This window comes from Ursus americanus, chromosome 26, assembly GCF_024610735.1.
Source record: "Ursus americanus isolate L20-20 chromosome 26, mUrsAme1.1.p, whole genome shotgun sequence".
NCBI lineage: Eukaryota > Metazoa > Chordata > Mammalia > Carnivora > Ursidae > Ursus > Ursus americanus.
In genome coordinates, this window is record NC_142152.1 from 37,691,905 (window position 1) to 37,704,847 (window position 12,943).

The 12,943-nt window shown below is 39.2% G+C and overlaps 1 protein-coding gene across 5 annotated transcripts in view; it reads right to left on the minus strand.

Moving 5' to 3' along the window:
* The window catches only part of ATG2B (autophagy related 2B), a 76,135-nt gene that overhangs the window by 56,776 nt on the left and 6,416 nt on the right, over positions 1-12,943 (minus strand). For 4 of the 5 annotated variants that reach the window (XM_045815760.2, XM_087856212.1, XM_045815759.2 and 1 more), the window contains exons 2-6: positions 7,034-7,196; positions 3,897-4,049; positions 3,342-3,444; positions 1,804-1,966; positions 721-900 (exon numbers count right to left, since the gene is read on the minus strand). In XM_045815760.2, the coding sequence (XP_045671716.1) occupies positions 721-900; positions 1,804-1,966; positions 3,342-3,444; positions 3,897-4,049; positions 7,034-7,196 (762 nt within the window). Of the gene's footprint in view, positions 1-720; positions 901-1,803; positions 1,967-3,341; positions 3,445-3,896; positions 4,050-5,658; positions 5,711-7,033; positions 7,197-12,943 lie in introns of those variants that run through there. The other variant, XM_087856213.1, reaches the window with a different exon arrangement.

The window sequence follows — 12,943 nt, forward strand, 5'->3', positions numbered from 1 at the left end:
CTCAAACATCTACAGCTAGTTAGTCCAGTGAGTAAACAAATGAACAAATCCTGATATTTTCTTAAACTACATTTTACAGAGATTATATAGAAAATTAGATTTCAAAGTTTGAAAATAACACTTCACAGATATGTTTTAACAGACTAAATAAATAAAGGCTTCTTGACTCTCCAGCACACTGCTCAATATGTTCCCTAAGAAACAAGTGCAGTTGTCTTTACAGGGTCTTCAAAAAGCCATAAGACATCATGGGAAAAAAAATCTCTTTTCATAAACATTATTCAACTATAAAAACAGTCATTCTGTTCAAAACACATCTGGGTGGGCATTTTTACATGCATACAATTAAACACCTTCTACAGTCAACTTACTTCCAAATCTCTTCTCCATTAAACCGAATGCTATGATGATAGAAAGGGTCTTCAATAAATTCCTAATTTATTAACTCATGAAGGTTTCTGAACTGCTAGAATGGGGGGAAGCAAGCGCAGGAGACAGTGCTAACACCTGAGCTGAGCAGAGGGTGAAGACAGTCCTCACATGAGTCCCTGAGACCTAAGGACAGAGGCACCAGCTGAGAGTAAGAACTCCATAATCCAGGACAGAGGGCATGCTAGTTACAGGACAACCCACAGTAGCCAATCAGTGGGTCGGTCACTGCACACATTCAAGAATACTTGTACCTCTGTTTTATCTGTAGAAAATGAAACAAATACTGACCTTAGCTCCAGGAAGTACTTCATTCTGTTTCAGTGTGAGACTCAACTCCAGCCTACCAATTAGCCCTCCAATCTGCACTGGGTCAGAGGGTGCTACCTCTGGTAAATTTCTAGTTAGTTGTGGGTGTGGCTCATAAACAATTTTGGGATTCCAGCTAGGTGACAGCTTTGGCTCAGTTTCCTACAATGAGGCAATAAGAATAAAGTAATTCTTTAAAACACCTGACTGTAAATAAACCGAAATGCAAAATACAAATGTCAACTTAAGAGTAAATTTGACATGAAAAACTGTATTATGTGATGATGAATAAACCACTGTCTTATAGCCAGCATGAAACACAACAGTAATAAAGGTAAATCATGGAAAAGGACTTTATGAAAAAAAGCACAACATCTATTCAAATTACAGCAATAAGAAAACTTAATAGACATTCTATAATTATGAAAATCTGAATATAAAAGACAAATTATGGAAGGACTGATTTATAAAAGGACTCTCCACTCTTAGAAAGGATTAATAAAAATTACAAAAATTTTTTAAGATATGATTTGTAAGTTTTCAACAATATAGTCATTATGTAAGGTAAATGTGAACACTGCTTTTGTTTTTATTTTAAAAGGGTATTAGCTGTTAATATACCATTTTCCCACAAGACGCAGTATCCAATGTTATACCCAGCACTGGTAGGAAAGGCATTAATCATGAGTATTTTAAAAACTCTGAAATGTGAGACTCCCTACTGAATATTTGTGTTAACTTCCAGATCGGATGGAAACTCACTAACACATATTCTATATCCTAGCACAATTTAATAGACCTCCTTTAAACCATTTTTTTTTTTTTAATTTATTTTTTGGAGAAGGAGAGAGAGACTCTTAAGCAGACTCCATGCCCAGTGCAGAGCCTGATGCTGGGCTGGATCTCACGACCCTGAGATCACGACCTGAGGTGACCCTGAGATCACGACCTGAGGTGAAATCAAGAGTCGGACGCTCAATCGACTGAGCCACCCTGGCGCCGCTAATTCAAACTTTTTAAAAACCTATGATTTAGTGTTTGGCTTTTTCCTTTTGTTTTTCTTACCGCTGGTGCAGTTGAACACACTGGGGAAGACTTTGCTGACGCAGAAAACTCCTCCCAGAAGAGAGATACTCCGGAGAGCTGAAGTAACTTGTGAGCAAAGGCTGTGGGCTGATGCACGTTAATTCCTGAGGCCTCATCCGCAGCTTCATCACAGTAGACAGTTCTGAAAGTTCAAAAGCGTTGGCATAAAACTCCTAAGGAAACCTACTTGCAAGTCTAAGAAACACACACAGCTTTTTAAGATAAAGGGTTTTTCAAGTGTTAGCACTCCTTAGAAAAGGCCTAGAATGTGGTCAGCATTAGTGCCACAGGAAATGTTTTCACCAAGAGACCTCAGCCTCAAGGAGGATAATTTTATGGGCTCCTCAACTGGGGGAAAAGATTAGTAACTTCCTAAAGTTAGCCTCAAGGAAAACAACTCTTGTCTCCCTCACAAACATCTCTTGGTAACAGTGAGACAGCATTTGGCTCCAAGTCACAAGTCCTCAATGAATGACATTTCTTGAATTCTTGTGACTATGAGATCTTATGACTACACTTCAGTTTCAATAAAATACAGAATGTAGTTCTACATGCATGAGATCTTAGATACTTCTTAATATACCATTCAGGTACTGCAACCTAATTCAAAAATCTGTTAACAATAACTGTTTCACTAATAGGTAATTTTATGATGATAGGAAGACAGAAACCATAAGATATCTGCTTAAAAATTTGGTAAAAGCCCCCAACAGATTCCTATACAAAGTGTCCTTGGTGCTCAGTGCACACACTTCATTCTGCACATTTCTGTCACATTAAGACACAGGTGAACAGTGACTACCTCAAGGGCTACCCTCCCGGGTCCCCTCCTTCTTTGGGTGCTTTGTACTATCTGTATGTTACTGTGCTCTCAATAAACTTCGCTTTGCTGCCCACCAAAAAACAAAAACAAAACCAGTGACTACCTCAAATCGACACTCAGGAGTATCTGTATGAATCAATCTCTGTTTTGGAGCTATTTATAAGGCTCCAAGTGGGCATACACAGAAAACCAAGTGCTGGTTTCTATCTTTTTAAGTAAATCACTATCGCACAGATACTCTCACAGAATCCTCTCAAAGAACACTGCAGGCTTAGCCTTTCTCGTGAAAGCAGCACTCAGATCAAGCACAGGAAAGCAAAGAAGCCCTTCGCGTTAACGAGACACGCCGAAACAGGCGTGTCGCTGGTATGAAAAAACTCCAACAGCAGTGCCTTAAATTTAGCAGCACTCCCATATTCATGATTATTATTTGATTATTGACTAAAAGAGAATCATTTGCTTTGAATTCCACACAGTATTATATACAATTATACCTCAACTGGGACTTTAAGTTTTCGATTATGGGATTAGAACGTATCTTGGAACAGCATTTACTCGGAAACCATACAATGTAGTTACTCAATAGCATCACTTCTAATCTCTAAAAGCATCATAAAATTTAATGAAAGTCAGATCTTATTACTTACAAAAGAAAAGAATAGGGTCATTTATTCTCAGATATAAGAAGTCTCACCTTTCTATTCGAATTTCAAGTGCAGCTCCAGTTTTGGAATTTTCTGGCACATGTTCAATTCTCAAGACAGTGTCTATAAAAGTGACTTTCACTCTTCTTAGTACTAGAGTAAACAGGTAACCGTCAACATGAGACCATACATATACTAAATAAAAATTTCTAATGAAAGGAATAAATAGTAATAAGAACGTACAAAATAAAGTTGTATTTCTTTCCTTAAAAATCCCAAAATCTTGAGTTTGGTAATAAAACATTCTGCCTTACTGAGCACCTACCCCAACACATCTCAACAGGTACCTGCACAACGCCCAACACACTCTACTGACAAAAAGAAACAGAGGAAAAACTAGGGTACAAAAGAACTTGAAATTAAATTGAATATTTCAAATAACTGCAATTCTAAAGTTCTGAAGTGAGAACAGTAACTCCTTTAAAAAAAAAAAATCACTCCAATGGTTTTCCTTATACTAGGCTTACTAAAGAAAGGTACTAAATTACTAATTTAAAAAAAAAAAAAAACCTAAAATTTTTAAAAAATACTCAATAATGCCAAACCTGTTTCAATGGTTTCAGCAAACTTTTCAAGTCCTTCAAAAGGCTGTGATGCTTCTCCTTGTTCATCTGTTAATTTCTGGCTAAGACATTCTTTTGCCAATTGCATACTGCTGGTCATGAAACTTGACCAATACATAGGCTCAGAACCAGTTGCTGCAGAAAATATAGATTAATCCTAAATAACTTCTCATAGTTACAACAAAGCCATTCTTAAAACGTCACACTCGAAATAAATTCTTAACCCTCCAAGAGATATATAACATAGTGGTGTTACACAGGCATATGATACTCTAGAAATTACTCTTGAGATTTAAACATCACCTTCTAATAACTGAGAAAAAGGAAAAAAAATCACAGAAAGAAGACCAGAGACACGTGCTCTCATTAAATGATATGTATCTGTCAAATGTTAATTCATGAATTCATTCAACAAGTATCTAATGCATGCATGGTACTGTTCAAAATACTGAACAGGGGTCAGCAAATTTTTTTGGCGAAGGTCAGATGACGACTAGTTTAGGCTTTGTGGGCCCTAGAGTCTCTACCCTGACTACTCAACTCTCTCGCTCTAGTGCAAAAGCAGCCAGAGAGAATAAGGAAATGAATGAGTATGGTAGTGTTCCAATACAAATTTATTTACAAAAATATGACAGATCAAATTTGGCCTGCAGGCCATAGTTAGCTGACCCTGCAGCAGGGGACAGAAAAATAATGATTGATTCTGCCCTCTGAGAGCCTAGAGAGTGGAAGAAATGAGATGTGGTTAAGAAGAATTAGTAAGCAACTGCGCAGTATCAACAGAAAACACTGACAGCTAAATCAAGAGGTTAATTCTTCCCACAGACAGAATTTTAACAGGAAATCTGGTAGAGGTGGCATCTGACCCAGGCTTTAGAAGGTCAGTATAAATGTAGACAAAACCGAAGAACATCCTTTGAGGAATCCAGGAACTGGGAAAAATCCTTTCCAGGTCGTCCCTCATTAAAGAATTGCACTACACTTCCTTACAATATTCAAAACAAACTGACAGAGATTGCTAGAATTACCGCCTTCCAAAATGGAATTTAAAAACCCTTCTCATGGAATATTTTTAAAGGGAGAAAATTTGACTTTCCATAGGAAAATATTATTCTATGTACTCATCATGGTTAAAAAAATAAAATATTCTTGTTAGTTAAATGCCATTATCAAAGAGGATTTCCATGCACAGACTACCCTTTCAAAGTACAGGTGCTATTAATTCCAGTAAGCATAATTTAACCTTTGCTGTTCCAGACAGCACTTAGGATTGTAATTCTTCAAGTATATCTTCACCGGTATCACTTGCCACTCAAAGAATTTTAATTCGGAATTTAAGGTGATTTATATCATGACTATTGGCTTATAAAATACACACACACATACACACAAGCACACACTCTCTCTCTCTCTCTCCAAAGTAGAAAATCTGAGCTATAACAGAGCACAGTGGTTAAGAACATGGACTCCAGAACTAGACTGCCTGGGTTGAGATTCCAACTTTCCACTTAACTAGCTACGACCTTGGACAAGTTACTGAATCCACATGTGCCTCAATGTCCTGCTCCACAAATTGGAGCTAACAAACATATCTATTTCAAAGAGCTATGGTAAAATAATATTGGTAAAGCACTCACAACAGCATCTGGCACGCAAGAAACACTATACACTGTTTGATAAGTCAGAAAACAGCATATATATAACTAAAGCTACCACACGGATACACTTACAAATAATAACTTACTACTTCTTTAAAGCTTCTCCCTCCCACACTTTTCCTTGGAAAATTTTCAATCCTAAGGAAGAGTAAAATAGTGGTACAATGAACACCTACACAGCCTTCACTTAGATTGGTCACAAGTATATACACACACGCAAATACACACACACTCTCATTCTTTTTGCTGAACTATCTGAAGGTAAACTGCAGGCATCCTAACACTCACTCCTAAATACTTCAGCAGGAAACTCCTAAAATACAAACATTCCCATGCAAAAGCTCAACAACACGACACACCCAAGAAACGTAACACTGACAAGACACTATCTTCTATACATTCCACACCCATATTTCCCAGCTGTCCCAGTGCTATCCTTCATAACAAAAACAAAAAAACAGGATTATCTACTGCAGTTATTCATGTCTTACTCTTTAATCTGGAACAAGTCTACCTTTCTTGTCTTTCATGATACTGATACTCTAAAGAGTAACAACCTGTCCCCTTATTTTGGATTTGTCTGCCTTCTTATGACTGATTCAGATGAAGCAATTTTAACAGGCATAGTATATATACGATGTGTCCTTTTCAGCCATCACATCAGGACACACATCGTGACAGTCTGACCCACTACTGATGAAATTAAGACTGACCACTAGGGTTGTTGTGGTGACTGTCAATTTCCTCCACTGTGAAAGAAACATTTTTATCTCTGTAAATAATATGTAATCAATGGGAGGTATGTTGATACATCTCAATATTAAGCTCCTCAACAACTGTTCACCAAATGGGGTTAGCATTCATTGATGATGACCACCGGTATCAATTTTTACCCTGGTGGCCAAAAAACACGGTGATGGCCTATCATTTTTTTCTACTCAAGTAGATATTCTACTGCAATAAAGAGCTTTCCCTTCTTCCCGCCTCCCTTACATACTGATTACTTATCTGTAACAGTATGGACTTACAGTAGTTTTTTTTTTTTAAATTCCAAGTGTTATAATCCATTTATTGTCATTAGTCCCAGACTTGGCCAATGAGAGCACCTATAAGCCCAATCCTCTGTCCTTTTAACATTTCTCCATCAATGTTTGAGCACTTCCTTGGTTTCTGGCACAATACTTTGAAACTTTAAAACACAAGTCACTTTATATAATCAGTAACAAATAATTAAACCAAATCATCAGTATATACTAAAGTTCCCATGGGTAAGTAGGGCAACAAGTAACTCTAAAGGTAAAAATCACACACCCCCAAGTCCTAATATTTTATACTGAAGATCTCACAAATACAATGCTAAGTAATAAACTAAATACTGAATTTAATACAATTAGGTTACTTTCCCGAACTGTGAAGAATACAAAGAGAAACAAACAAAACAGAAACACGTAACACACTTACCTAGGCGGGGTCTAGGCCGGAAGACCATTTCCAGCCCTTTCACTTCCAGTGCACAATTCTCCTGTAGCAAGGAGCCCCACGGAACTGACAGAGAAATTGACTGTATGAATCCTTCGGTGACTTCTAAAGGCGCATCTGCTGACTCCAGGATCTCATTGAGACACTAAAGAGAAAAACCAAGTGCATTTTGAAATCACAGGAACAAGAACTCAAACTTGTTAACTAATTCAAAGATGCTGAATATGCTGATATGTGTGTCAGACACTAGGGATAAGGAAAGCAGAGTCCAAGACAAAGACTCCCCGTCCTCACGAAGTTTACAAGATAGCTTACCACGAGGGACACACATAATTAAGGTGCGATGAGCTACGTGAAAGAGGAAATACACTGTACTATTTGAGCACGTAATGGAACCTAACCCGGAGATCCGAGGCAGGCCACCTGAGGAAGTGCTATTTAAAGGTGAGACCAGACAGGCTGAGTTGTTAAGCAAGCACAGTGATCCACACAGAGACAACGGCGTGTGGAAGGAATCAAAGAAAGCAGAGGTCAGAGAGTGCAAGCCCACATATTTGAGACGTAAAACTTTTTGAAAAGGAAAAGCTGCTTTAGGCTCCAGTGCTAGGGTGATGAGCCAGAGATACAGCCACATAGATAAGCGAGAGTGAAATCCGAACAGCCTTGTAACTCATGTTAAAGATTCTGACATTTATCTCAAGAGCAAAGTGACGCCACTGAAAGGTTTTAAGCAAGGGCACCACGATGAGATTAAAACTGTAGGCAAACCAGTTCAGTTCCGCTACCAAGCGGAGCGTGTATTGGAGGAAAGCAAAACTCAGGCAGAAAGGTCGTTCTGAGTAAGAGAAGCCAGGGAAATTGATTTGGCAAGGGCAGAAGTGGACGGATTTCTGTAGAATATTAGGAAGTAGAATTAATTGTCATCATGAGAAATAAAGAAAAGAAGGAATGAAGAATGACTTCAGGGTTGGGGACCTCGGCAGCTGGTTAGCTAGCAGTGCCGTTTACTGAGGAAAAAACCCGGAGAAGCAGGTTAGGGGGAGCTCGGGAGCTGAGTTCCAAAGAGTATATGTGAGCAGACATCCAGGTGGAGATGTCCAGGAGGCAGCTGGATATTCTGGTCTAGATGTCAGGAGAGCCATCTGGCCTGAAGATACAGAAGGGCACTATGAATCCAGAGCATCAATGTAGCCCTAGGGTGAGGACAGACAGCTGTTGAGAACTTATGTAGAGTTAAATGACAAGAGGCCTAGGACTGAATCCACCAACATTTAAGAATTAAGAATCGGGGGTGCCTCAGTGGCTCAGTCAGTTGGGCGTCCAACTCTTGATTTCGGCTCAGGTCATGATCTCAAGGTCAGGAGATCCAGCCCTACATCAGGCTCCATGCTGGGCGTGGAGCCCACTTGAGGACCTGCAAAGTAAACTAGAAAAAAGCAGAGAGGTAGAAGGAAAATCAAGAAAGTCTTACATCCCCCAAAATCGTGGAAAGACAATTATAAATAGAGTGGTGCAGTGCAACAAAAGGCAAAAAGAGGCCAAAGATTTTTAAGCGTCCACTGGATTTTCCGATGTTTAGGGAACTGGTGATCCAACTGAAAACGATTTCAGTGGTGTGGTAAGGCAAGCCAGACTACAAGAGAAGGAAGACAGAATGGATGTAAATATCGTTACTAGAATAATTAAGTGTATTTCTTGACAATGTACTTTTTTTGGACAATGTACTTTATAAATTAAAAGAACTTAAAACACCAAATGTTTATTAAATGTCAGTTTAAGTATATGTAAGGTACTTTCTGCACGCTATGGTGAACAGCAGTGTCATAATTCTTTGTCTACAAACCTAACGCTGAATGTTGAGATTCAGACTGGCTCACATTTTATCATTGGAGGTCACTACTTTAAAAGGCTTTCTTCATGCTGATGTTTGTGTAATCCTACAGACTTTCTGAAGAGTACACCGGCATGGGTGGTTTTAAGGTAAACACATCCAGATCCTCAATCCACAAAAATATTCTAAAACTGACCTTCCTAAGAAGAGTACCTACCTGTGGCACCATGTTGGATTTCCTCTTCCATATTCCGTTGTATAATCTCCCTTCTCCCACTTCGCCAAAAAGGCCTATCTTTTCCCTTCCCAAATCTTCCTTTGTGCACTGTCAGGGTATAAAAATCTCCAGGAAGCACCAGCAAAAAGTTTGCTAGTCGTTCCCTATCTTACACATATCTTTGGCATGACACTCAATGAAAGTCAAAAAACTAAGTGATGTTGTTACTACAAAATCCCTTCAATTCTCATCTACTTATTTATGACTAAAGCCTGTAACTATTTCAAAAATTTAGAATGAAATTTATGATGAGCCCTATCAAATTCTAGTTGTACGCATATTTGTTGATGGACACATGAACTAATCAGGGAAGAGGGGGGAAAACCACCTACACGCATCATTAAGAAATGTATTTCCAGGGCACCTGGGTGGCTCCTTCAGTTAAGCGTCTGCCTTTGGCCCAGGTCATGATCCTGGGGTCCTGGGACTGAGCCCCACATTGGGCTCCCTGCTCAGCAGGGAACCCGCTTCTCCTTCTCCCTGGGCCCCTTCCCCCCGAGCCCCACTCATGCTCTCTATCTTGCTCTGCCTTCTCTCTCAAATAAATAAAATCTTTTTAAAAAAATGTATTTCCAATAGAAGTTTTTACGTTTAGTATTTCAAATGTATATTTATATTGTTTTGATCAACTGCACTTATAATCATAATAATCACAATTTCAGAGGAAAAATGTTAATACTTAAAGCCTAATAGTTACCTGAAGGAAATACTGATAAGTTAACATCAATACGGGAAGCCCTTAGAGGAACTAAAGAAACCACTCAAAAAACATCAAGTGAGGAAATCATGAAAGGAATTAAAATGGGAATTAAAAGGAATAAATTTTAAAAGGAATTAAAAAGGAAATATTTACCTAATACAAAAGAAAGCTGGATGGTAACAGTAAATTTTTAAATATGATCAATTTCAATTTAATTTTTTATTGTAGAGAAAGCATAACATGATCAATAAAAGACTTAGGCATAAAATATATAAATTAAGATAAAATTTTGCAAAGCAAGATGGACATATGAGTTCAATGGGAAAAGATACAATGTTAAATTTCCAACTATTAATGAAGAGCTTGTTCAAGCACTTTTAAATGTATAATGATGGGTATTCAGATCTTACTGGGTGAAAATATGTATTTTTTATATCAATATTTACAACATAATACAAATTACTCTCTACAACTATTTAAACTGTTAAAAAGAAAACTAAAGTCCAAGGTGGAGTCACTTGCCCCCCAGAACAGCAAATCGACTTAACTGCAGTCTGAACCTCTCCAGGAATGAAATTTTAGCCCATCAATCTGGATTTTCTGGCTGGCAACCAGTGAGGTAATCTGTCCTGTGGGCTCTCCACCCCCAAAGGAAGATGAGGTAATCCATCTAAAAGTCCCTGCTCTTTCCCCTCAGGAAAGAAGTCCTGGCCAGAAACAATCTTTTCTTGTGCTGGCAACTTCTTGCCCCCCCCTCCCTCTTTCCAAAACCTTCCCTTTTGCACAACTTTGGAGCTCCCCTCTACCTGCTAGGTGGGATACTGCATGATTCAGCCAAGTAGATTTCCAAATGCTTTTGGGTGAATTTTTTTTTAACAAAATTTATTATGAAAAAATTTAAGTCAATTTTAAATTGCACAAGGGAATGCAATAATTTTTCAAAAACTTTAAAAGAAAATTGGGCAAACGTGTTTTGAAGAACACTCCTTTAAAAGAGCATGTATTCAGGTCCTAGCTCACTTTACTAGCTGGGTGGCTCTGAACAAATTCTTGAGTCTCCACTTCCTCAGCCATAAAATAGGACAGTATCTATCTCACAGGGTGATCAGGAGCATAAATGAGATAATGCATAAAGCTATTAACGTAGTTCCTGGTACCAAGTACACACTTCACAATATAATGTTGACTATTGTTCTTTATCTCGCACAGGGCCTACCCAGTGCAATGATGAGCACTACCCGGAATTCAAGGTGTGTTTGACAGCGCGCAAGAAAACATTTATACAAGCACCCACTACGGTATACAGAGATGGAAGCTGCTTAATAAACAGATGCTGTTGTGTTCACAAGCAAACTAAAATCCCCTACCTTGACTCTACGTCCCCTCTAGTCATCAACCTCATTTCTCCCATAGCCAAGGCAACAACTTACCGGAATCACCAACTACTACCTGCCTTCTAACCCCCAGCTCCGATGACATTGCTCTTAACTGCCGAAAAGAGCTGCCGAATGCAACAATGTTCAGTCCTCACCTTCCTTGAATTCTCATCTCTAATTCCTATGACTGCTTCCCTGTCTGAAATCCTAACTTCCTTTGGCTCCTGTCACTCTTCACACTCTCACTTTTCCTTCCAGTCCTTCACCACTTAAATGGTGGTGTTCACCTCACTCAGCTTCATCTTCAGCCTTTTTTGTTTCTCAGCTTCATCTACATGCTACCCACGCACTCTGTGCGGTTCCTGTGTTTCAGTCACTATTGACACTCTGATAACTTCTAAATCTTTATCTCCAGCTCTCCCTCAACTCCAATATCATATATGTTGGGAGAGTTAATAAAAGAAAACCGCATCTAAAATGGAAGGGGGGCACCTGGGCGACTCAGTTGAGCATTTGACTCTTGATTTCTGCTCAGGTCGCGATCTCATTGGTCATGAGATGTGGCTCCACGCTCAGCAGGGAGTCTGCTTGGGATTCTGTTTCTCCATCTCCCTCTGCCCCTCCCCCTGCACTCGCACACGCTAATAAAAAAATAAATTTTGAAAAATAAAATAAAATGGAGACAGGAGGCCAGGAGGGAAAGCTCTCATGCCCTACCACTGGTGGTCAGTTGCAGACCCAGCAAGGAGAGACCTACCTTGCAAGTCCATGTTACCTTAGCTACTACCTTCCTATCCCAGCAGGAGGCAGGAAAGTTTCCTCCTTTCCCTGATGCCCACAACAGCCAAGCTGGGGAGAGACAGTCACAGTCAGCCGCTAAAGAGCCACTCGACTTCGAACTCCAGTTTACTCCAATGGACTTTGTTTCTAACAGCCCTTCCAACTTCTCCCTTTCCTCTGTAAAAAAGCTTACTTCTTTGTTCTCCAGTCTAGCCCATAGTTTTGCTATAGCTTACTTGTCCCAGATTGCAATTCTCTGCTACTCCCAAATAAACCAATTTTTGCCAGGAAAGCAACTAGCAGTTTTATTTTTAAGGGTAACAACATAGAGCTCCCACTGCCTCCTGAGCATCTCTGTCTGGATGTTCCAAAGCCCCTTAAAAAAAAAAAAAAAAAGTCAATGTTGAAACTTATTCTCCCCCCAATATCAATCTCCTCCTTTCCTCTCCCACTTGCTCCCACTCCCACAGGGACAAGGAAGGGGGACAAACACAACCTTCTCCATATCTAAGATTTCCTATTAAACCAATAAACTAGTGCAGTAAGCCATGGTCATTCAAGACTCAGCCTTCTACTCATGTTTTTCATATTTTCATATCAATTTTAAATGAATAATTTAGAATGTTTGGATCTAAAAAAAGGCCCATCATATAAAAAGTTCTGAATGGCTTGTCTCATGGGTTACTTCCACAATTAAAAGTCTGAAATGGGGAGGGGGCACCTGGGTGGCTCAGTCAGTTAAGGATCTGCCTTGGCTCAGGTCATGATCTCAGGGTCCTGGGATCAAGCCCAACATTGCTCCCCTGCTCAGCAGGGAGCCTGTTTCTCTTTCTCCCTCTGCCTCTCCCCTGGTTGTGTGTGTGTGCGCACACGCTCTCTCTCTCAAATAAAATCTTTAAAAAAGAAAGTCTGAAATTTTTGTTATCTC